This window comes from Theobroma cacao, chromosome 3 (genome assembly GCF_000208745.1).
Source record: "Theobroma cacao cultivar B97-61/B2 chromosome 3, Criollo_cocoa_genome_V2, whole genome shotgun sequence".
NCBI lineage: Eukaryota > Viridiplantae > Streptophyta > Magnoliopsida > Malvales > Malvaceae > Theobroma > Theobroma cacao.
In genome coordinates, this window is record NC_030852.1 from 34,619,213 (window position 1) to 34,640,860 (window position 21,648).

At 37.2% G+C, this 21,648-nt stretch overlaps 3 protein-coding genes and 1 non-coding gene across 8 annotated transcripts; 1 reads left to right on the plus strand and 3 right to left on the minus strand.

Annotated features, from left to right (window-relative positions):
• Positions 111-5,323, minus strand: LOC18606616 (calcium-dependent protein kinase 3). Its single transcript, XM_007040325.2, has 9 exons — positions 4,724-5,323; positions 4,346-4,632; positions 3,511-3,654; positions 3,143-3,295; positions 2,780-2,895; positions 2,178-2,345; positions 1,224-1,351; positions 1,051-1,150; positions 111-798 (listed from the first exon to the last, which is right to left on the minus strand). Exons 1-9 carry the CDS (start codon positions 5,137-5,139, stop codon positions 715-717), a joined length of 1,596 nt encoding a protein of 531 aa, XP_007040387.2. The 5' UTR covers positions 5,140-5,323; the 3' UTR covers positions 111-714.
• Positions 5,741-5,812, minus strand: TRNAG-UCC. Its single transcript has one exon. It is a non-coding gene; the product is annotated as a tRNA-Gly (tRNA).
• LOC18606617 (aluminum-activated malate transporter 9) lies at positions 9,163-13,824 on the plus strand. Its single transcript, XM_007040327.2, has 6 exons — positions 9,163-9,682; positions 9,900-10,040; positions 10,159-10,428; positions 10,579-10,718; positions 10,838-10,984; positions 12,041-13,824. Exons 1-6 carry the CDS (start codon positions 9,391-9,393, stop codon positions 12,671-12,673), a joined length of 1,623 nt encoding a protein of 540 aa, XP_007040389.1. The 5' UTR covers positions 9,163-9,390; the 3' UTR covers positions 12,674-13,824.
• LOC18606618 lies at positions 13,563-18,108 on the minus strand. Of its 5 annotated transcripts, none has more exons than XM_018117301.1 (4): positions 17,994-18,108; positions 17,221-17,281; positions 16,448-16,508; positions 13,563-16,229 (listed from the first exon to the last, which is right to left on the minus strand). In XM_018117301.1, the coding sequence occupies exon 4, from the start codon at positions 15,949-15,951 to the stop codon at positions 13,903-13,905; it is 2,049 nt and encodes a 682-aa protein (XP_017972790.1). In that variant the 5' UTR covers positions 15,952-16,229; positions 16,448-16,508; positions 17,221-17,281; positions 17,994-18,108; the 3' UTR covers positions 13,563-13,902. The 5 variants fall into 5 exon arrangements, with proteins under 5 accessions (XP_017972790.1, XP_017972787.1, XP_017972789.1 ...); XM_018117298.1 differs by having other exon boundaries at positions 16,428-16,508; XM_018117300.1 differs by having other exon boundaries at positions 16,448-16,513.

Genomic DNA, 21,648 nt, shown 5'->3' on the forward strand with positions numbered 1-21,648 from the left:
ATGAGGGGGAATTTGTTTGAATAGCAAGAAAGGAGAAAGTAGAAAAAGTTGTCAACTTTAATCGAAAAGAAATGAAGGCTGGACACGACTCCACCTGAATAGAAACTGACTCAAATCCCAAATGAAAAAGCCACGTTTGTATAAAAACTCACTAACATTAGAATGTCAGATTCTGAAGCAACATATTAAATCAACTGCTTGAACCTTAGCAGCTGCTAGAGTTCATTCAGTTACAAGCTGCAGCACCCCCACAAGCAGAGGATTTGCGCCATTTACCAAAAGTGTCAGTATCTACCGGCTAAATGATCAACGGACCGTGCTCATTTACACGATGCATCTGCCACCTTCAAGCAATAGCACAATGTACAAGCAAAGTAAAAAGTAAAAATCATACTCCTCCCTCTTGTAATCTGCAACTCGTCTGAGGAAGGTTTAGGTTAATATTAATTTTGCACTCCAGTATTCAACCAAAGAAATCTTCCAAAACTCAACATAATTACACTCTCCCGCGGTGTGATGGCAATCTAGTTCATTTCTGTTGCAAAGGGCAGGCGTAGACAAGCCACTAATGATTTCAGAAAGCAAGGACTATCTCGCGATCCCAGGTGGTGAAACTGAGATCAGCACGTCATTGTGGTCTTAACAAAACCATATGAATTAACAAACCAGTCAAAACATGAAATTGAGCCAGTAGACATGCGAGCTGCATTCAGCTTACTTGCGTCGTCGATTACCGACCAAGTCTGGGTTGCCTTTTCTCATCATGGCAACAAACTCATCATAGTTGATTCTTCCATCCTGCATGAAGAACATGGTAATCTATCAAATATAAAGATGCAATAACAATGATCAACAAAATCAATAGGTTTCGGTTATCTCGATAACAACTAGAATGTAATTCGATACCTGAATTGTGACATTTTCATTTATATGGATTCACTATTTGCCAGAGTTAAGTGTGTTTGAAGAGAAAAAATATATAAATTAAAAAGAATAGCATCTGAAAAGAGATAAGAAAAGATACTCGTCTCTAAAGAGGAAGAAGCATACCCTGTCCGTGTCAACTTCTGCAATGATCTCTTTTATTGTTTTCTCATCACCCATATTATACTTCCTAAGGGCCTGTTCTAGCTCTTCCATTGTAATGTACCTAAATTAAGTAGCAAACATGCTCAGTCATCACAAATAGTAATATAACATAACAAATTGGTAAGACTGATTACCCGCTATTGTCCTTGTCAAAGTATTGGAAGGCAGTGTATAAATGTTCTTCTCTTTCCATTCTATTCATGTGCATAGTAGCTGTTATAAACTCAATGTAATCAATTGTTCCATTTCCATCAACGTCAGCCTGGGGAAGTAACAAACAGGTTATATGCCATAGCAAGTTATGAAGAATGTTTTGCAAAATGAGATTTACACATACATTTGATATATTTCAGGTAGCACATGAAAACACAGTATTCATCTACACTTTTTTCAGTTCTTGTCTGTGATTTAGATTCCAGCAGAATGCATGTTAATCAAGAAATAGCACATTCATAGAACAAAACCATGATTGGATGCTGAGATGGTGTGTTGCAAAACATAAAATGACATAAGTAACATTATATATTAGCTTAGCAATAAACGAGAATATAGATAAACTCTCATTATGAGAAACCACTAAGCCAGTCACCTGGAGGGCATACTCATCTTTCATTACTCAATACTAAGTTCTGAGTTGCTTTCAGGTTGCACTATAGCTAACTGGAAAAATTAAGGCTTCCAAAAGCATGTTTGGCAGGTAGAGTTAGACTTATGAGTTCAGGTTGGCTTGAGGGAGTGCTTACAGGTCTCCAACATGCGTGATCCTTATCTTGTCATTTATTTAGCATTATATAATGTAATGAAAAGCTTCATGATGGCCTCACTCAGCATTAGTTCCCTTGTAAATATCAATTTCTACATCATTCCTCAGTCCTAGAGGCTCCTATTTATTCAACAAAAACTGAAGCATGGAACTTGAATTTGCACAAAGCTAATAGTACTTAATACTAATAGTGATGACCGAGGTTCTACAAAGAATGTTGTCCCATCCAAATATTCATTGTACATCATTAGATTGAAGTTCAAGTAAATTCTTTAAAAGCACAGTGATTATCAGGCAGGATTAATATAAAAGGACCAAGACATACCGCTTCCATTAACTGCCTCACTTCAGACTCAGAAAGCTTGGTACCAAGTTTAGGAAGGCCAGCTTTTAACTCCTCATAGGTGATCGTTCCACTGTTATCAGTGTCCATAGATTTGAACATTTCCTTCAAACCTATTATTTCTTCTTCAGATAGATTTTCTGCAATTACCTGAAAGGAGAGAAAGAAAGAAATAAATAATAATGGATAATGGTGACAACTATCTTGCCACACTGCATCAACTAATGGCTAGCAATAGACTATATATCTTTGATGCTAAGGCCCCTAGAGATACCTACATATACTTGAATAGATGACTGATCTTTCATATTTATATTACAAGCACAATGCACTTAAGCTACTAGGTCAACCAAAGAAGAGCATTTTTCTTTTTAATAAAGAGGCATATCACCTTAACACAACCATCTTTAGCTTGTTCTTTTGAAGATAGATCTTCAATACATTACTTTGTATTCTCAGCTTTCAAAACTTCTAGGTCAAAACACCTCATCAGCTCATCCACATTATATTATCTTCCTTTCACATTCATGAATTTTGTAGCTTAAATATTAATATTCCATAATGGTAATAGAGAAAGCATTCACCTTTAGAGCAACTTTTTTGAGTTTGTTCATTGCCCTGAATTGTTTCATTCTAGTTAAAACAGCAATATCAAGAGGCTTATCAGATGCATCACCATCTTCACGCATCCATGGATGATCTGCAATGCAATTTACAAGTGAAGCTTTATTTCTTATTCACAGAATTGACAGGAAACTTGAAGCAAAATTTGAAGTGAGGCAAACAAAAATTCTAAATATGAATTTGACAGCCAACTTGACAGTTTCAAGTCCAAGGCATTTTAACTTCCCTATCCTTCACAATAGGATGCAACTGCCATCAACTTGCTAGAAACCAGTCGCTAGGTCCCTTCAAATTTAAAAAAAAAAAACAACAAAATAACTTACTTAAGACTTCAGATGCTGAAAGCCGTTCTTTAGGATCATCTCGTAGCATCTTCCTCACAAGATCTTTGGCACTGCTGGAAACAGAGGGCCATGGATCTGATGAGAAATCAATATTTCCCCGAAGAATAGAATCAAAGATACTCTGTTCAGTTTCTGCATACAAAACCAAAAGCAGAGATGAGAGACCCTCTCACTCATCCACCACTGAGCAGTGTTCATTGCAAATCAGCTCTTATTTTATGTATACGCTCAACTGGAAATTACTGAAATGTTCAAACTTCAAAAGTTTCCAACTCACAGAAAAGGATATGGCTCATAGTATATCATCATGAGGATCAGCTAACCTACATAAGAAACAATAGTAGTACCTCCATAGAATGGTGGGACCCCACTTAGGAGAATGTAAAGAATCACCCCAGCACTCCAAATATCAGCTTCAGGTCCATAACGTCGGCGCAATACTTCCGGCGCTACATAGTAAGCACTTCCAACAAGGTCCTTAAAAACATCCCCTGCATCAGAAAAGAACTATCTAGTTGATACGCATCACCAATAAGCCTTCAGAAATAAAGGTGATGAGAGAAGTGAGTAATTGTCTCCTCATCTACCTCACTCTGTTAAGTGAATTGCGGATATATAAAAGATGAAGATTGACAATTTACTTTAAATACTAGCATTTTTTTGTTAGAAACATCTAAGATTGACAAAGATCTTGGATATCATGTTTCCATCATTTCAGTATTCCATCATGAATAAAGTTATGAAGATTTTTCATTTCATGCCATTGATGATTGACTACAGCTACAATGTTATTGTCCAGCACAATATGCGTTTCTAATTTTCTTCGACACATGGTCTCTAGTTGTCTTCAATTACACCATAGACACCATAGACAGTGCCCCCAAGATATTGTTTGCATGACCAACATACAAATGTACTCAAACCAAAGATGAGATCTTCATTCCAACAAAACTGTTGCCAAGCGGTCAGAAAAGACTTCTGAGTTGAGAAGCAACCATAGAACAATATCCAACGCATGAATTTAAAAACAATCATAGTTTCACCCGACCGCAGTAGGATGAAAACTCAGTATCCCTCCATTATATGTATATAACTCTTTGCTCATATTTCCGTAGCACGAAAAGTGATAATCACCACAAAGTCAAACAAATTCAAATCAGAGAATTAACCATAAATGCTCACCTCGCTTAAAAAATACAGAGAGCCCGAAATCTGTAGCCTTCAATGGAGAATCCTCGTCCTTACTCAAGAACAAGAAGTTCTCAGGCTTCAAGTCCCTGTGCATCACCCCCATGGAATGACAATTATGCACCACCATCACGATCTGCCTACACAAGTTAGCCGCCTCCCTCTCTGAATAATGACCTTTCGCTAGAATCCGATCAAACAACTCCCCCCCAGCACATAGCTCCATAATCAGATTCACAGAGTGCCGATCCTCGTAAGCCCCCTTCAGCTCCACAATATTCCTGTCAACCCCATTTTCTTAAAACTTTTTAAAATACCAAAAACTATAAAAGAATTAGAGATAAAACATCAGCTTCTTCTTTTGAGGGGTACCTGTGGCCGGTGAGGTGGTGCATGATCTGGACTTCACGGCGGACGTCTTCGATATCGTCACGGTTGATAAGCTTCCGAGTGGCAATAGATTTGCAAGCGAACTGCTGCTTGGTTTCTTTGTGGGTCACCAAGTAGGTAATACCGAACTGTCCACGGCCGAGCTCGCGGCCGAAGACGTAATTAGACCGAACGTCCTCCATGGGACGGCCGAGAACACGACCGATCGGTGGAGTGGTAGGGGTAGCGAGGCGGTGGTTGGACGCGGCGGAGGAAGAGTGGTGGGTGGTTGAATGTTGTTGAGGCCTTGGTGGTGATGGGCCAGCTTTGATGTTGATGCCATTGTGGGGACCACCGCCGGAGTCGGAGTCCGGTCTGAACTGGTTATCGGCTAACGGATGGCCGTTGCAGTTACCCATTATTTAAGAAAAATGAAAAATAAAGAGCCCAGTTACCTTATTAAGGTCAAAAGCGAGTCAAGGGAGTTAACAGAGTGAAAGAGGAGCGTTAGAAGGAAGGTGGTTTGTTTGTCCGAATCTAAAAGCAAGGGGGAAGAAAGTTTGAGGTTTCATGGAAATGACGAAAATGGGATCAGACGGGGGGAGACTATTATACATGTGTGTGCATGATTTCCTTCACCATTCAGCAATATTAATGGGTAAAGAAAGAGGAATTTAGCCATTATCATGAACAGTTGCTGTCATGTGGTGGAAGTTTCCTCACCTGATAAAACCTCTCTTTCCCCACCTTTGTAGTTCCAATGTGATCTTTCTGCTTTTTTACCGTAACTTCCAATCAGGGGGTCTAAACCTTTGACTTTTGGGAGCACAATCCAACCAAAGTAAAAATGTCGTGTCTGATCATGGGTAAGCTTATTTTTGTCCCTGTTCTGGGTGAGAACTGCAAGAAATGAAACGGGATAAATAAATGCTCACGCGATTCCCTAAAAAGGACCCTATGGTGGGTCAAGGTTACAAGTCCAGGTCTATCTACCTCCATGCTCAGGTAAAAAAAGAGAAATGCGTTTGCCGGGAGTCGAACCCGGGTCTATTGCTTGGAAGGCAATTATCCTAACCGTTGGACTACAAACGCATGCTGATGAGAAAGGAAGAGCACATTTCTAACGAATGCCCAGAAAATTTTAGTACGTGTCCTCGGTCTTCAAGTGCTCCATTTCACTTACAAAAACAACCCATTCTTGCAACTTGATTACGACAAGCACTAGGGTCGGTAGAAAGAGGAACTTTTCTCATTGACCAAACAGCTCAAATCGGTTCAAACTGGGAACTTAACCACCCCCTTAGGGAAATTGAAGTGTCACGGAGAATGAAAGGCGCTAACAAGTTGAAACGGAAAAAGCGAAACCGGACACATGACGTACTCAGTGTCATGCTACTGTCGTTGACGACTTGACGTTAAAATCTGGACTACTTTTCCCATTCACTGCATGGACATATAATAAAACCATTATGAAACAATTAATCAAGTCTCACGTAAATGCTGTGTGCCCATGTCTGATATTACATACAAATGGGGTCGATCAGCTTTTAGCTGATAGTTGATTGATGAGGGAGATCCGGGTCTGAATCTTTTAGCAGAGTTTGGTCCAGTTGCTTCTGCCTAAGTCCCTGCAGATTTGGGAGCATATAGAATAGTAGATTTGGGAACATATAGAATAGTTGGGATCCAGCTTTCAAGGCCTTATTAGGCATCCAATCCTCCAATATGTTGGGTATGACATATGAACTGTAATATCTTCTGCAAGAGATTGTATTTCTGAACCTCCCCCTCTCCCCCTTCGCCTCTGAGTATAATGAAGAAAAAAAATCTGAGTTTCCTATCAAGTCAGTGTTATATATCTTGCTTATGTGACTAAAAGATTTGACTGAAAAGGCCTAATCCAAATCCATACATGCAAGAACATCACCAAAATTCTACCAAATTCTTTTCCTGGTGCATTAGTTGTTCATCATTGAAAGATCATGTCAAGGTAATGACGAACTAAATCCCACAGAATCTAACAAATTTCAATGAGTTTTTCAAAAGCAAGAGCCGAATAATGATTGTTTGGAAATGCTGGCATACTGGCATCCAGATGTGGATGGGAAAGAGGTCTCATTTTCGTGCTCGGAACGAATGAGGTATGGGGAATCAGACAGTCTTCACTCAAACTTTGTTTCGTCCTTTGAAAAGTGGAAATGAATAGCTAGGTTAATTAGATGCATTGAGAAAATTATAAGAACAAATGCCAGTGGCAAGCAGCATGATCTCTGTTGACAATTCTGGAAGAAAAATCTCATATCTGTGACCTGTCTGTCTCGGGATAGATAATATAAACGAAAAAAATAACCATGATTAGATTGAATAACTAGCATCTTAGAATAATCAAAAGAAGCATTTTAACCTCTTGGCTTGATTGGGAAGTTCTGAACAGAAGAAGAATGGCAAGTAATTAAAAGGAAAATCCTATTGGTTTGGGTTTGAATTGTCAAAACATACACAATACCAGCCACCTGTAAGATATGTGACGATTTAATTAACATCGTTCGGGGCAGTGGGCTCATATTAAGAGTTTCTTGAGCTGGAAAATTCAGGTTTAGTGGCCCTTCAGCAAAAATTACAACACTATTAACTGCTGCAAACCAGATCATGATCCAGACATAATCAAGTGGCTGTATCATTCGATTTGATTATCTGTTTTGCATATTGCTGTTGCGAGTTGCATAAATTGACTTTGATGACACATGCTAAAGCTGAGCAAAATCTTTATAGCATATAATGATTGGCAGGTTCCCATTACATGGAAGGCAGCTCCCCTGGACCCTGGTGGCAGAATCAGAATTTTAATTCTTCACCAAAAGTATAGTATCCTACCATATCTTGGTTCACCTCTCTCTTTGGTCATAAATTTCCAATGCAGGGAAGGGGTTGCCTGGAGGAATACGCACCTGACCAGAATGTCTGCAATTTGGATGCATCTAGGGTAAGAAACAAAGAAAGATTTAATGGCTGCAATTTACGTCTATGGGTATTTAGCTTATTAGGACTTGATTTAGCAAAGTGGCTTAGATTCTACTGTCTTAAGTGCAGGGTTTAAAGTTTCTGGGTTCACTTCCAAGAGTCTTGGTCAAAAGCGTCACCCATGCTATCTTTAACTTACTGGTTTCCTCATGTGATGTGAAAGTATCACTGGATTTGTCATTACTTTATTCCTGGAATATATTCCTCATCTAAATTTCACATGCATTTTCAGTAGAGTTAATACCTTCCTCAATTTGTATAAAAAGAAAAATGAAGAAAAAAAAAACCTTCCTCAATTACTCAATTTGTTTCTGGAGAATAATGTTTTCAGTTATTCAATTCGTAGTATTACGTTTATGCAGGTATCTACAGCGTATTCCACTGTGCCTACCTGGTTCATTCGTGCTCAACAACGTGTGCATTGTCAATGTAATATGATAATCAATCAATCAACCTCGATTGGAAGAAATTTCCAGCATCTATTCCTCTCCAAAGAATTTAACTGCAATACAAGCAACCCAATGAGAAGATAGAACGGAAAGGAAAACGACTGTGAAAGAATATAATACATAGCATAAGCTCCTAAAATAAAAATTAAGGAATACATGAGATATAAAAGCATATATATTACATAACCAGATACCTCATAATTCATACTTATTGAAAAAGGAAGAACAGATGGTGATATGCTTAAATCATTAAGAACAGGATAGGCACTTCAAGAATGTTGAAGATGATGAGGGATTGGAGAAATTCTCCAATGTGATTATTTTCACAACTTGTGCACATCTCAGCAGTCTTACACAAGGTATAATCCCCTCATGGAGGAAGTGAGGCCTCTGATCAAGATGAGTACTCTTAGCTTTTTGTTTAAAAATACCCCACCCTCACCAAACGCCCAAAAGGAAAAGTCGTCTTGTTTTGGAATAATTTGAGAGAATCCTGAATTTGAAATTCTATATTGACAACATTTGGACAATCAGATGACCATGATATTCTCAATGGTGGGTTATGATACATGAATGTAAATCAAGCAGCCATGAAATGCAAGGTCTGCAGTACTTGATCTTGATAATCTTGGGGCTGATCCAGAAAGAATAATATTGGTGCATCAGATGAAATGAAACCCTTGCAGGGTTTTTTTTTTTTTTTTTTTTCTTTTTTGGTTTATAGGCCTCAAAAAGAAAAGATATTTCATAGGAGTAAACGTGGCTATTGAAAACTGCATTGGCAATGCAGTTTTAGATTCTAATTCGCTATCCATGCACCATTATTGAGGTTAAGCATCTTTATCCTGTGTTTTAGCTCCATCTACGCTTCTATTATTGCCGTATAATTCTTTTTTCTACGTTTCATATCCCGACTAGACATACTTTCTTTCCCCAGTTGCACCTACAACTCTGCTTGCACGATCCCTTTATATTACCTTCCATCCATATACACATCCCACATCCAAACTCAACTACTGTTACTCAACTCATCTCCTCCTCTGGCTCTGGCCTTATTGTTTTGCCAATACCATCTGCCTTGTAATTCCTTTTCTCCGAAAATCTAATAAGAAAAATCAAATTAACAAGCTCGACAATACGGGGAACTTGAACCAAAGTGGGCTGACAGGGTTGGAAGAACTTATATTATTTCATTGGAGAATGAATGGCAAAAAGGGCAGTGTTGAGATCAACATTCCGCCAGCTGCTAAAGCCAAGCAGCCAGAAGTTATCAGGAAATCCAGCTTCCAGGGCCTTTCCTGCAAAGCTTGGATATGGAATGTCTGGGAATTTTGCAAAGAAGATAGTAACAGAGTAACATTCTCATTCAAAGTGGGACTGGCCGTTCTACTGGTTTCGTTGCTTATACTGGTACAAGGACCTTACGAAATTTTTGGCACCAACATCATTTGGTCCATCCTCACTGTTGCAATCATGTTTGAATACACAGTTGGTATGTATGTGCATGTCGTCATGCAACATGATTCATGTTCATAGCATCATGCATAAACCAAACAGCATGAAAAGCCTAAGCTACGTCCATGTTATGCACACATTTTCACCAGTAAACACAACTATCATACAGATTTCAGCACAGAAATACATGTTTCACTCCTATATAGTAAATACAAAAGGATGCTTTTTTTCTAATTGTTGTGAATTCTCTCAAGGCGCAACTTTCAACCGAGGATTCAACCGAGCACTTGGAAGCTTGCTTGCAGGAATCTTAGCTATTGCGGTTGCTCAGTTAGCTCTACGCACTGGCCGGGTTGCTGAGCCTATAATAATTGGAATTAGCATCTTCTTTATCGGTATATCTATGAAATACTTTTGTTTTAATCCCTGTACTCTTAAAATGAAAGAAAAAAAAAACAAAAAGTGAAAATCCACATGCTAATTACAGGGATATTTGTTCAACGTTCTGTACAGGGGCTATTACATCATTCATGAAACTATGGCCATCATTTGTTCCTTATGAATATGGTTTCCGGGTCATACTCTTCACCTATTGCCTGATAATAGTCTCTGGATATCGAATGGGGAACCCAATTAGAACTGCCATGGATAGGCTGTACTCTATTGCCATTGGAGGTTTTGTAGCAGTCTTCGTGAACGTGCTTGTTTTCCCTATATGGGCTGGGGAGCAATTACACAAAGAGATAGTCAACAGCTTTAACTCACTTGCTGACGCTCTTGAAGGTAAGCTGATTTGAAAACTCTCTCAAATCCCTTTAATCAACACCAAGTTATAAGAAAATACGTGAATAGGTCATAACTTTAATGACAGTTAAAAGTGCTATACATCTATAATTGGAACTGATATCAAAGAGCTCGTAATGGAAATTTCAGAATGTGTGAAGAAATATTTAGAAGATGACGGGTTAGATCATCCAGAATTCTCCAAGACAGTTATGGATGAGTTCCCAGACGAACCTGCCTACAGAAAATGCCGATCCACATTGAACTCTTCTGCCAAATTGGAATCCTTGGTAATTTATTCTATGTTCCTTGCATATATTCTTTTTTCTTTCCATATCATGGTTTCTGGTTTTATCACCATTTGAGTGCGCTTGAAATCATCCTAATTCTCCCTGGTTCCAATCATTAGGCTAATGCAGCAAAATGGGAGCCCCCACATGGCAGGTTCCAGCACTTCTTCTACCCATGGTCAGAGTATGTTAATGTTGGAGCAGTTCTACGACACTGTGCTTATGAGGTTATGGCACTCCATGGAGTTCTTCACTCTGAGATTCAGGTATTCCTCCCCTCCCCTTCTCTTTTGTGCGCTTACACGTGCGAGTGTTGCCACTTTTCCATAGAAAATATAGATAGGATATTCACCTTTCCAATTTAGCAGAATCAGAACCATTTCCATAGGATTGCTAGCAGGCCAGGAATATACCTAAGACTGCAACCTGAAACTTACGTCAATGGTCTAGATTTATCGTAACAAATCGTAACAAAGGAACTAGGAATACTAAAAAGGTGAAAAGAGAGTATAAGGTCCACAAATCAAAATGGTTAGGAATTATATACCATCCATTTGTTCTCGAATTGTGGTATGCATTCAAGTGAATCGCACACGAATATTGGCTCACTGAGTCTAAAATGCTGAAGCCATTCCTTTTTGTTTATTCTTTGTTCTCATACCTAATATAAGTGGCAATGTTGCCACAATTATTGGCATACAAGGATTCCTATGACCTTAGTTCATATCAAACTGCGTGAGAGAAAACAAGAAATCTTTATCCACATCATTAGGGACAGAACTCTACTAAGCATGTTGTAAAGAAAACAACCTTTTGGACAATGGGCTATGCCCAGTTCAGTCCAACACAAAGCCTAAAGCATTTTCTCGAGGGTGACGACACCTTGCCGGAACTTCCCTCGGTGGAGGCTTGAGCAGCCTCTGTTTGGTGGCTGCCTTTTTAAATATGAAGCTTCAAATGTATATTAGAAATTTTTAGTATATTATGGGAAGGCAGATCATCAACGGCAAGGCTGCGTCCTCGTGGTTTTCAGAAGCATTGATGGTGAGGTATGAAAGCTTTGAACCACGTCATTTTTGGTTGATGTCTTTACACCAATTTAGATCAGTAGAAGTAAATAAGATAAGTGTAATATTAAGCTGATACCACAGGGCCAGAAAAAATTCAGCAAGAAGAGGGAAGTAGAATTACTTTTGTCTTTGCCAACGTGTACATGTCATTAGAAGGGATTATCAGGAGCATAACAACCAACATGAAAAGAATTTCCAAGTTCAAGATGGCATGGTTATATTGATACTAAGCTCCTCTTCCTTGGTATTCAGGCCCCTTACAACCTCCGAAAAACATTCCAGTCAGAGATCCAAGATGCAACAAACCAGGCAGCAGAGCTAGTGAGGAGCTTGGGCAAAGACATTTGCAACATGAGGCGAAGCCTCAAAAGCTCCCTGCTAAAGAGAGTTTACAGCTCAACCGAGCGACTCCAACGTGCCATAGAGGTGCATGCATATCTCCTCACAGTGCAGTGCGACCCTCCTGATAACTCTTCTAAGCCACTTCCAAAGCTTTCTCATGCTGTATCATCAACCCTCTGTGACCTACCAGACCAGTTGGATAACCTTGACTGCACAAGCCCTGAGAAGAGCTCGAATCAACTAACACAAAACATGCAGTCAGGGACTCCCCCGCCAGCACAAACAGAGTCCTACCATGAGATGATGAGGAAACAATCACGAAGGCTGCATTCTTGGCCATCTAGGGAGGTGGATGCTTTCGAAGAAGAAGGAGGTTTCAGCACGGACCTTTTACCTAGGATGAGAGCACTCGAGAGCACTGCAGCGTTATCACTTGCCACCTTTACTTCCTTGCTCATTGAATTTGTAGTTAGGCTTGATCACCTGGTGGAAGCAGTTGATGAACTCTCAAAGATGGCTAAGTTCAAGCACGAGGGTCTATAGAGGAGGGGGGGGGGGGAATCTACACATTAACACATATATACATAACTTGATGCTGTAATACCACCATATAAAACTATACCGTTTAGAAAAAGGGAACCAGAGAGCGAGAGTAAAGAGGGATTTCAAAAGTTGTTGTAATAACCCAAAAATAAAGGTAAGTTTTCCTTTCCTTCAGAACTTCTTTTTGTTAGGCTGAAACACAAAAAACAAAAAAATGGAATCCACAGAAGGGAATTTCACATAGCTTTCACTTTCAAGAATCCATAGAGAGATGCTTTGGCCAAAGTCGTCGATTTAGAAACCATGGGCACAAGCAGTTTTCAACTACTGGTTGCTGGGTTTTAGGAACAGTAGTGGCCTTTCGTTTAGTATTTAGAAAACGCCATTGCAAGAAAGATGCGAAAGGACAATCACATGCCCTTGCTTAATTTGAATGAGAAACAAACAACGAACTAATAGACCTTTGAACCAAGCATGGGTGGACGGCTGCAAAACAGGAAAGTCGAGAACCAGAGAAGGAAATACAGCCAGTGGAGCAAATAAACATATTGAAATAGATTCATCAACAGCTTTGGAAACCCAAATCATGTTTGGCAATAAAGGCTTTATTTAAATGACTAATTCAAAACTACAGAATAGAAGGACAAGGGGGGGAGGAGATGCGTGGCAGACCTGCAGTGCAATTGGAATCGGGCCATCGGTTTCCCAGAGTAAAGGCTCCCATTGTCAGCTATTCGCCCCGTCCTACTTCTCTATTTGCAATACACACGCACTAAATCGTTCTTTGAAACTTAAAAAAAGTTTAGGAGAAGCTACTACATGCCCTTTGAAAAATGTCTTGCCAGGAAAGGACTCCATAAGCGGTAGTGAAACCAAGATAGCTAAATAGTAAATACAGTCCCAATAAAAGCTTTATTAAAACCATACTGTTTGACCAACTGACTGGCCTTACAGGCACTACCCTGTATTCACAACAACCTGCTGGACATACGTAAATATCTACAAGAAAGAACAAAGACCTGATTCATTGCTAGCTACATCCTACTTGATCAGTGATCCCCCAAACCGTGACACGTGCAATCAAGCTCTTTTGTTCTCACGATCTAGACCAATGAATAACGACAGCTTTCTAACACTTACGGACTAACAAACTAGAAACAAAGGACACAAACAAGCAGTGAAACTGGGCCAACTTCCGTGACCAATTTGATAATAGCCGTGAAATAAACTTACATCCAGCTCTGGGTCACCATAAAAGATTTACTTGGCTCTGATGGATCACAAGCTAAACCCTCACTGTCGCCTGAGCCAGGACCAGAACCGCCTGCTAGCATTGCCATCAGACTCCCACCATGCACCCTACCTTCAGGAACAAAAACAGAGAAGCCTCGTTCCCCAACAGAGATATGAGCATTTGGAACCCCATACTGATTCAAACTAGAACAAGTTCTGCCTGCTGACGCTTCCATGTCACTCCCCATTTTCATGATGTCAACATTCATGTCCTCAGCAGTGACAATCTCTTTCATCTTCTCGGACTTGCTAACTTTGGGGTCTTGGACAATAGGCCCAAGTGTTGCACCCCCATGAACCCTCTTATCCTGAACCAGGCCACTGTGGAGTGCACAGAGTCCTGTCTTGCCCCTTGCAAAGGAGTTACAAGGACCAGAAAGTTGATTGCCATATTCTGATCCAGGATGACCCCAGGAGCATCTCTTCCCTCCACCATGTGCCTTGCAGAAATCCGTGCTACCTTGTGCACTTTTGCCACACCCTTCAAACTTGCATCTCTTGCCTCCACCATGACGAACACAATAATCAGTACGTCCCCTAGCACTCTTTGTGCATTCAGGCACAGCACACCTCTTACCTCCTCCATGTGCTACACAAAAGTTGGTTCCTCCGTGCACACTCTTCGTACAAACCCCACCACCTTGGAATGCACATCTTTTCCCCCCTCCATGACCCTTACAGAAAGGGGTACTCCCTTCAGCGCCCTTAGTACAGTCTGGGTATGTGCATCGTTTTCCACCACCATGTGCCTTGCAGAACATGGTGCTCCCTTGTGCCCCTTTTGTGCATCCCAAAAATTGGCACCGACGGCCACCTCCATGTGAGATGCAGAGTCCTGAGAGGCCTTCAGCACTCTTCGTACAATTTTCTTTTTGACATCTCTTCCCACCACCATGACGTATACATAGTCCAGATTTCCCTCTGGCAGCTCGAGTGCAACCCTCATGACTACATCTTCGACCACCACCATGGGCAATACAGAAATCAGTGCGACCTTCTGCACTCTTTGTGCAACCAAGAAATTCACATCGCCGACCACCACCATGGGCCTTGCAGTACACAGTCCGGCCCTCTGCCCCCTTATGGCAGCCAGGTTTTTGACACCTCCTGCCACCACCATGAGATATGCAACGGCCAGAAGCACCTCTGGCCCCCTTTCCACATCCCTCAACCTGACATGTCTTCGAACTAGAGCTACGTTGTTGTGGCTGTTGTTGCCGTGTTATCCCGGAAGTGCAGGTGACTGAGCTTTTTGGTGTAGTAATCACACTTGAAGAGAGGTCTGGAACAATGGGAGAAAGATCAATGCTTCTTGGAACCTCCTTGAAGAAGATGCTAGTCTGTTTTCCTGGTAAACTCTGCAATGGAGGCAGAGCCATCCTAGGTTTCCAACAACATGAAGTCGATCCTTCATCTGCATTTGGAGCACCATCAACTGCTATTGGCATCTCCATACCCGACTGAATAGGAGAAGAGCTAAGATGAACACTAGTTATATCAGATTCAGAAGGCCCAGTGGAGAGACTTAACCCCAGGTCAACTTTTGGTTGCAACTCCAGTCCTTTCAGATTTGGACTAGCATGTTTCTTGAGGTTGTTTACCTTTTCATTTCCAAGATGGAGGGTAAAATCCAACTCAATATCCATTGAGGATTCTTCATCAGCTTCTTTGGCAGAAGATGTGGTAGTACAAGCAGTTGTTGAACTCCCCTTGCTGTCTGAGGAACTTGAGGAGCGGCCTAGCCCAAGAGACAATGACGACCCAACTTGCTCACTGACGGAGCCATCCATCAAACTCCACTTCCGCTTGGTTCCCTTTGATGTGGACATGTAAGGGATTGAAGAACCAGGGAAATCAAGACGTAGAACAGTATCCGTGCCATATGCAACCCCAGTTCCTCCAACTTGCATCGAGCCACCCAAAATTTTGAATGCATTTGAAGAAAAATTAGCAGCAAATCCCAAATTTGAGAACCTGGTGTCCATCTAGCGATAGCTGAAATCAAACAATGAAATGCAGACCAAATCTCAATTGCAATAGAGCAGTCAACCTGACTTCCGGGAGATGACAATAAGCCACAAAACTAGGGTTAGACGTCGTTGAGTGAGTAAATCCCACCCCCACTAACAAATCCTGAAGTGTCACAGCGATCCATTTGCTTAAATGTGATTTAACCCAAAATTTAACCAATCAGTTGTAGCAAAAGATGATAAATCTGTGCAGACCAGACACCTTTACAACAACATCATGGTGCACCACCATCCTGTTTCAAAATAAAATAGGAAAGTTGTAGCTTAATAAAATAGACTGCAACTAGATTTGAAATAAGCAAAAATTAAAAATTGGAAAAGCAAAATTAGATTCTTATCAAGCTAACATCTGCCAATTTTTATAAAGGTTCCATCTCCAAAATATAATGTCCTTAACATGCATATATATGTTGACAGGATGGAAGTAGAACCTTATTACTCCAGACACAACCTGAGAACAGAAGTCATCAGCCAGCCCAAGTAGACAGCAACAGAGTTGAGGAAGGACAAATCTGAACTATCAGGAGGGGGAAAAAAAAGAAGACAGCAGTATAAATACATAAAGCCAAGCATAACACAGCTAGAGATTAGGTGGAAAAAATGTCATATAAACAGAAGGAGAAAAGGGGAAAGTTTTATCATTTTCTTAAACATAAGTTAGTTTATGTGAGGTGGTAACTACTTAGCAGGAAAAATGAAAATTTCAACAAAATTAGATAGTATTCGGATGCAGGAGAACTAAAGAAGAAATTTAAAGCAAGCTATGCACCTGAAATAGATAAGCAAATTTGATTTAATAAAGACAGGAACAAATTCACTTCATTATTCTGCTTTCAGGATATTTCAAGCTTTTTGTTTTTTTTTTTTATTAAGCCTTCAGGATATTTCAAGTAATGCAAAATATGGCAATCTGATTTGCTCTCCTTTCTTTTCCTCTACTTATAAGCAGCCAACTATGAATCAGAAATGGGGTTAGAAGCCAAGGTGATAAATCAAATAATAGCATTCAAAACAGAAAACATAATACTAGTAAAAATATGTTACAGTTTCATTAGTGAGAAGTAAGAAAAACCAAGATAGAAAAATGAAAAAGAAAAAGATGGCCTCTAGCTCTAATTGCATAATTTGATCCACTTAACCTCCCCTCGAGCTAAGATGTGATTTCAAAACAAAAACATAGGAATTATTTTGCAAAAATGTGAAAATTGGAAGGAAGAAACTTACTCAAATTATGAATAGATATGTATGGACAGCTCCAACTTTATAAGGTATTTATCCAGAATTCCTAGAAAAAAAAAAGAGTAAACAGTTTATAACTGAAGCAATCACTAAAAAAAAAAATTAATAATAATAAGAACAATCTGAGTCGAGATCTATGAAAAAATTGAGACCGAATTCCTAATGGCAAAATGAATAACTAAAAAAAGGTTCCAATTTAAAAAAAAAAGCTTAATCTTTTAACAAATAATTTAAAAATTAAACGGACTTTTATAAGAAATAGATGCAGAGTTTAAGGGATTTGCATTAGTTAATATATTAGCTAAAACAATAACTTTACAACAAATCCCGATAAAAAGAGATATACCGGATAGAAAACCTCTTTGGTTGCTGAGAAAACGGCAGTGTGTTAAGGGAAAGAAAAGACAATAGCGTTTTCTTCCCTCATGATTCCAAAACTAAACTTTTCAGCTCAAGTAGGAGAAATTGGATTCAAACTCAATTGACGTTTTCTAAAAATTCAAGTCTCTTCGTTAAATACAGAAAACAAAACAAAACGAACTATTTTAGTTAATTTTCACTAAGCTTTTGAGTTTCTCGGCAGCCAAACAGAGCAAGATATAAAAGATGCACATGACCGTCATTAAAATAAAAAAACTAAGCTGTTAAAATGATTTCCAAAAAAAAAAAAACTAACCTGCTTTGAACCTGGACTGGAAATTAGAGAAGATTAAGAATTCGAAAGGAAAAAAAAATCAGAATGATGAAATTCAAATTACCTTGAAATTTGATTGAATTTAGTTGGATAGAGGAGAAGGTGTACGGATCAGGCGTAGGGGATTTTAGGGCTTTGGGCGCCGGCAATAGATAGAGAGAGAGAGAGAGAGAGAGAGAGAAGAAATAGAAGAATGAAATCNATGAAAGCGAGTAGAGAGAGAGAGAGAGAAAGGGAGAGAGTGGCTAGAAAGGAAGTGAAATGGTGGAATTTCAGATGGTGCTGGCACGTGTCTATGATATAGCTGCACGTGCTACAATTAGGGTTTCAGATATCTGTAATTTGCCCTTTTTGTTTTAATGGTGCCCCTTTTTTTAATATAATGGAATTAATTTAAAACATCATATTTTTATCTTTTTATAGTTCATTTTAGAGAGGAAGGAACTTGAATTATGGAAGAAATAGTATGTGGGTACTGCTGAAGTAATGTTTCACCCATGAATAATTCTTTTTTTTTTTTGTTCAAACTAGGGGCAGGTGTAAGGTTTTGCTCTTATTATATTATTTATTTTCATTGTTTCATCTGCAATTATTATATATTTAATTCCTGTATGTTTGAATGACATCTTACCTTCTTTGTCTTTACAAGTGGAACAATATCTTAGTTTTCAATCAATCAATTTTTTTTTAACTATATTTTACTTAATAAAATTATATAAGTATAGAGTGCTAACAATTATTATGGGTGCAATGCACTTACTTTGTTTTTAATTCATTTAAAATTCATATAAAAAAATGTGATACCATTTTTATTTGTCGGTCAACCACATTGCATCTTTTTAAATAGTATTTGATAAACAATAATTATATGTGCATTGCAAATATTAATATATTTTTAAACTTAGTTCAATTAAAAGTACTAAAAATAATTATGAATCATTCATTTCAAAAGAAGTAAATTTAGAATCCATTGAGTTAAAAGAGAAAAATGGAAGAGAAATCTTTATCCTGTGGAAGCAAGGGCTGGCTGCACGGGAGCACAACTCCCTTGTCTTGAAGTATAACGTAATGGGTGATGACAGCAACAGATGCAGGCTGCCGCCTGCCCTGACTCTACGGTCAGATTCATGGTTTGCGTGGCGACGCGATATCGAACCCCCATCCTGCCTTGTCTGATCCACCCACCAAAAAATGGAAAAATCAAAAATTAAATTTCCTAGGACACGTCAACGTGGCGCCATATTTTCTTATTGATAGTCGGCAGCGGCTCGTCACCGTTCTTTGTGCTCCCATTGTCCAAGTCCCACCCTCCTCGCCTCTTCTCGTGGGTCCCACGCTCTTATTGGACAAACCTTCAACGGCCCTGGGCCCACCGCGTTTCTCGGTTTTATGACCGCGGCGGCTAGCGGTTTTTTTTCCACACATTATCTTTACAACCCCTTCAATGCAACCAACCTTGTCAACCACTCTCACCATTAGCGCGTCTAAATTAAATATAATAAATTGATGATACTTGAAAAAGGAAAAAACTTTTTGAGTTTGTTTAATTTTGAAAAATATTATTAGTATTTGCATGATGTTATTTTGGTCCAAAAGAATAAGCGAATAAATCGAAATAATAGCATGAAAAGTTAATCTATTATCTATAACATACTTAAAAGGAAGCCCCAAAGGGGCTTCTTCTTTTAGCCACGTGGAGGGTTAAGAAAAAAAAATAAAAAAGAAAAAAAACAATTAAAAAGAGACCCGTGTGCAACGCACAGGCTATAATCTAGTATAAATAAAAGAAAGTCCAAAAGGGCTTCATTTTTTAGCCACTTGGATGCTATAGAAGAAAAGAAAAAAAGGATTTAAGAAAGAAAAAGAGAGATAAAAAAAGAAAGAAAAAAACAAGTAGAAAGAAGCAAGTGTGTAATGTATAGTCCAGTAATGTCAATTTTAAGCTCCATTTATTTTTAGTAAAATATTTTTTAAAAAATATTTTTAGGATTTATATTTGTTTACAATACAAAAAATTTATTTCACATGTAGAACATTTTATGAGTTGACAAAAAAATACTCATTAATTACGAAAAAAATCTTACGCCTCTAAGAGACCTAAGACAATTCCCAAAGAAAAAAAAACTCTTATATTAAGACTAAGAGTATAGATTTAATAAATATTAATATTTAATATAAAATATTAAAAAAATTTAAAATATATATTAATACTTAACTTTAAAAAATTAATTTAAAATATTAATATTTTAATTATTAAATACTATTAAAATTAAAAAAATTTAATAAAATCACTAAATGCATTTAAAATTTTTATTTATAAATTAATAAATCTTATTAATAATTATAATAAAAAATATTTCAATGATGGTACATATTTATAAGTATAAGTTTTGAATCTTGTCCATACTAGGTTTTTTATGCCACCAAAGTCTTTAGCCAAACAAGCTAAAGACTTGCCATGGCATTGCTAGTAATGGAGAAATAAAATTTTATTTTCAAAATAATTATAAGTTTTGAATATTTTATACAATTGATTAATATTGATATTTTATAGTGTTATAGTAAAAAAATGATGAGATAAAAAAATTTTGAAAATTAAAGTTTACTTTTATTATAAATATGTAGTTAAATATTTTAAAAAATATTATTATTGATTTTTCTCATTTTTATATCTAATTTTAAACAAAATAACATCATTGTTTTGTAATAACTCTTATTTATGATTTTAACACTCAAATAACTCCATAGTGATGGTAGAAAATATTTTTTTATAGTAATAAAAAATATTTTCAACAATTTATTTAAATAACAAAAAAATTTAATTTTCATCTAAAATATTTTGCATTGAAAAAATTTTCCCTGGCAAATTATTTTCCTGTTATCAAATTCATTAAACCTTTAACGTTTTCAATTATTATTTTTTTTGTATTTTCAATTTGTATTATATCAATTACATCTTATTTAAAAATTTTTGAATAAAATAAAATAAAAATGAAAAAAAAAATGTAGGTGTTAATATTTGAAACTACATCGTTTCTAATAACTTTTTATGGGAGAGAGAAAATAAGGTAGTGTTTGATACTTAACAACGTAATATAATTACAGTTAATGTAACTGCAAGTAATATGATTGTATGAAAAATAATATTACAACGTTTGAATAAAACATTGTAGTATTTGATTTACAAGTACTTTGTTGGGACTATAATGTCAATTTTTATAATTATCTTATTTATTAAAATATAAGTTTAATATACTTATATTTTTTATTATCAATTTTTATATAATATGATCTCTTAAATATATTTTTAACATCACATATTTTTTTTTTATTTTTTATTATAATCATATATATTTTATTTTTATTTTTAATGTAATTTTATATATTATATATTTTAATTTAATTTTTTAAAAGATAATATAAGATTTTATTGACAATCACTATGACTACTTAGAAAAATAAAAAGACATCATTGAAAAAATATATATAAAAAAATAAATTATAACATTGTAAAAGATTTTTAATAAAATAATAAAATTAAATAAATAAATTTTGTTAATAATATTATAAAATACAATACAATTTGATTAAATTAATTTTAAATCATAATTATATTACATTTATTAACTATAATATGATTGTATAATTTTACATTATAGTGATTTAGCGTTTTTGCATATACATACCGCGAGGCACACTTTACCAAAATCAGGGGAAAA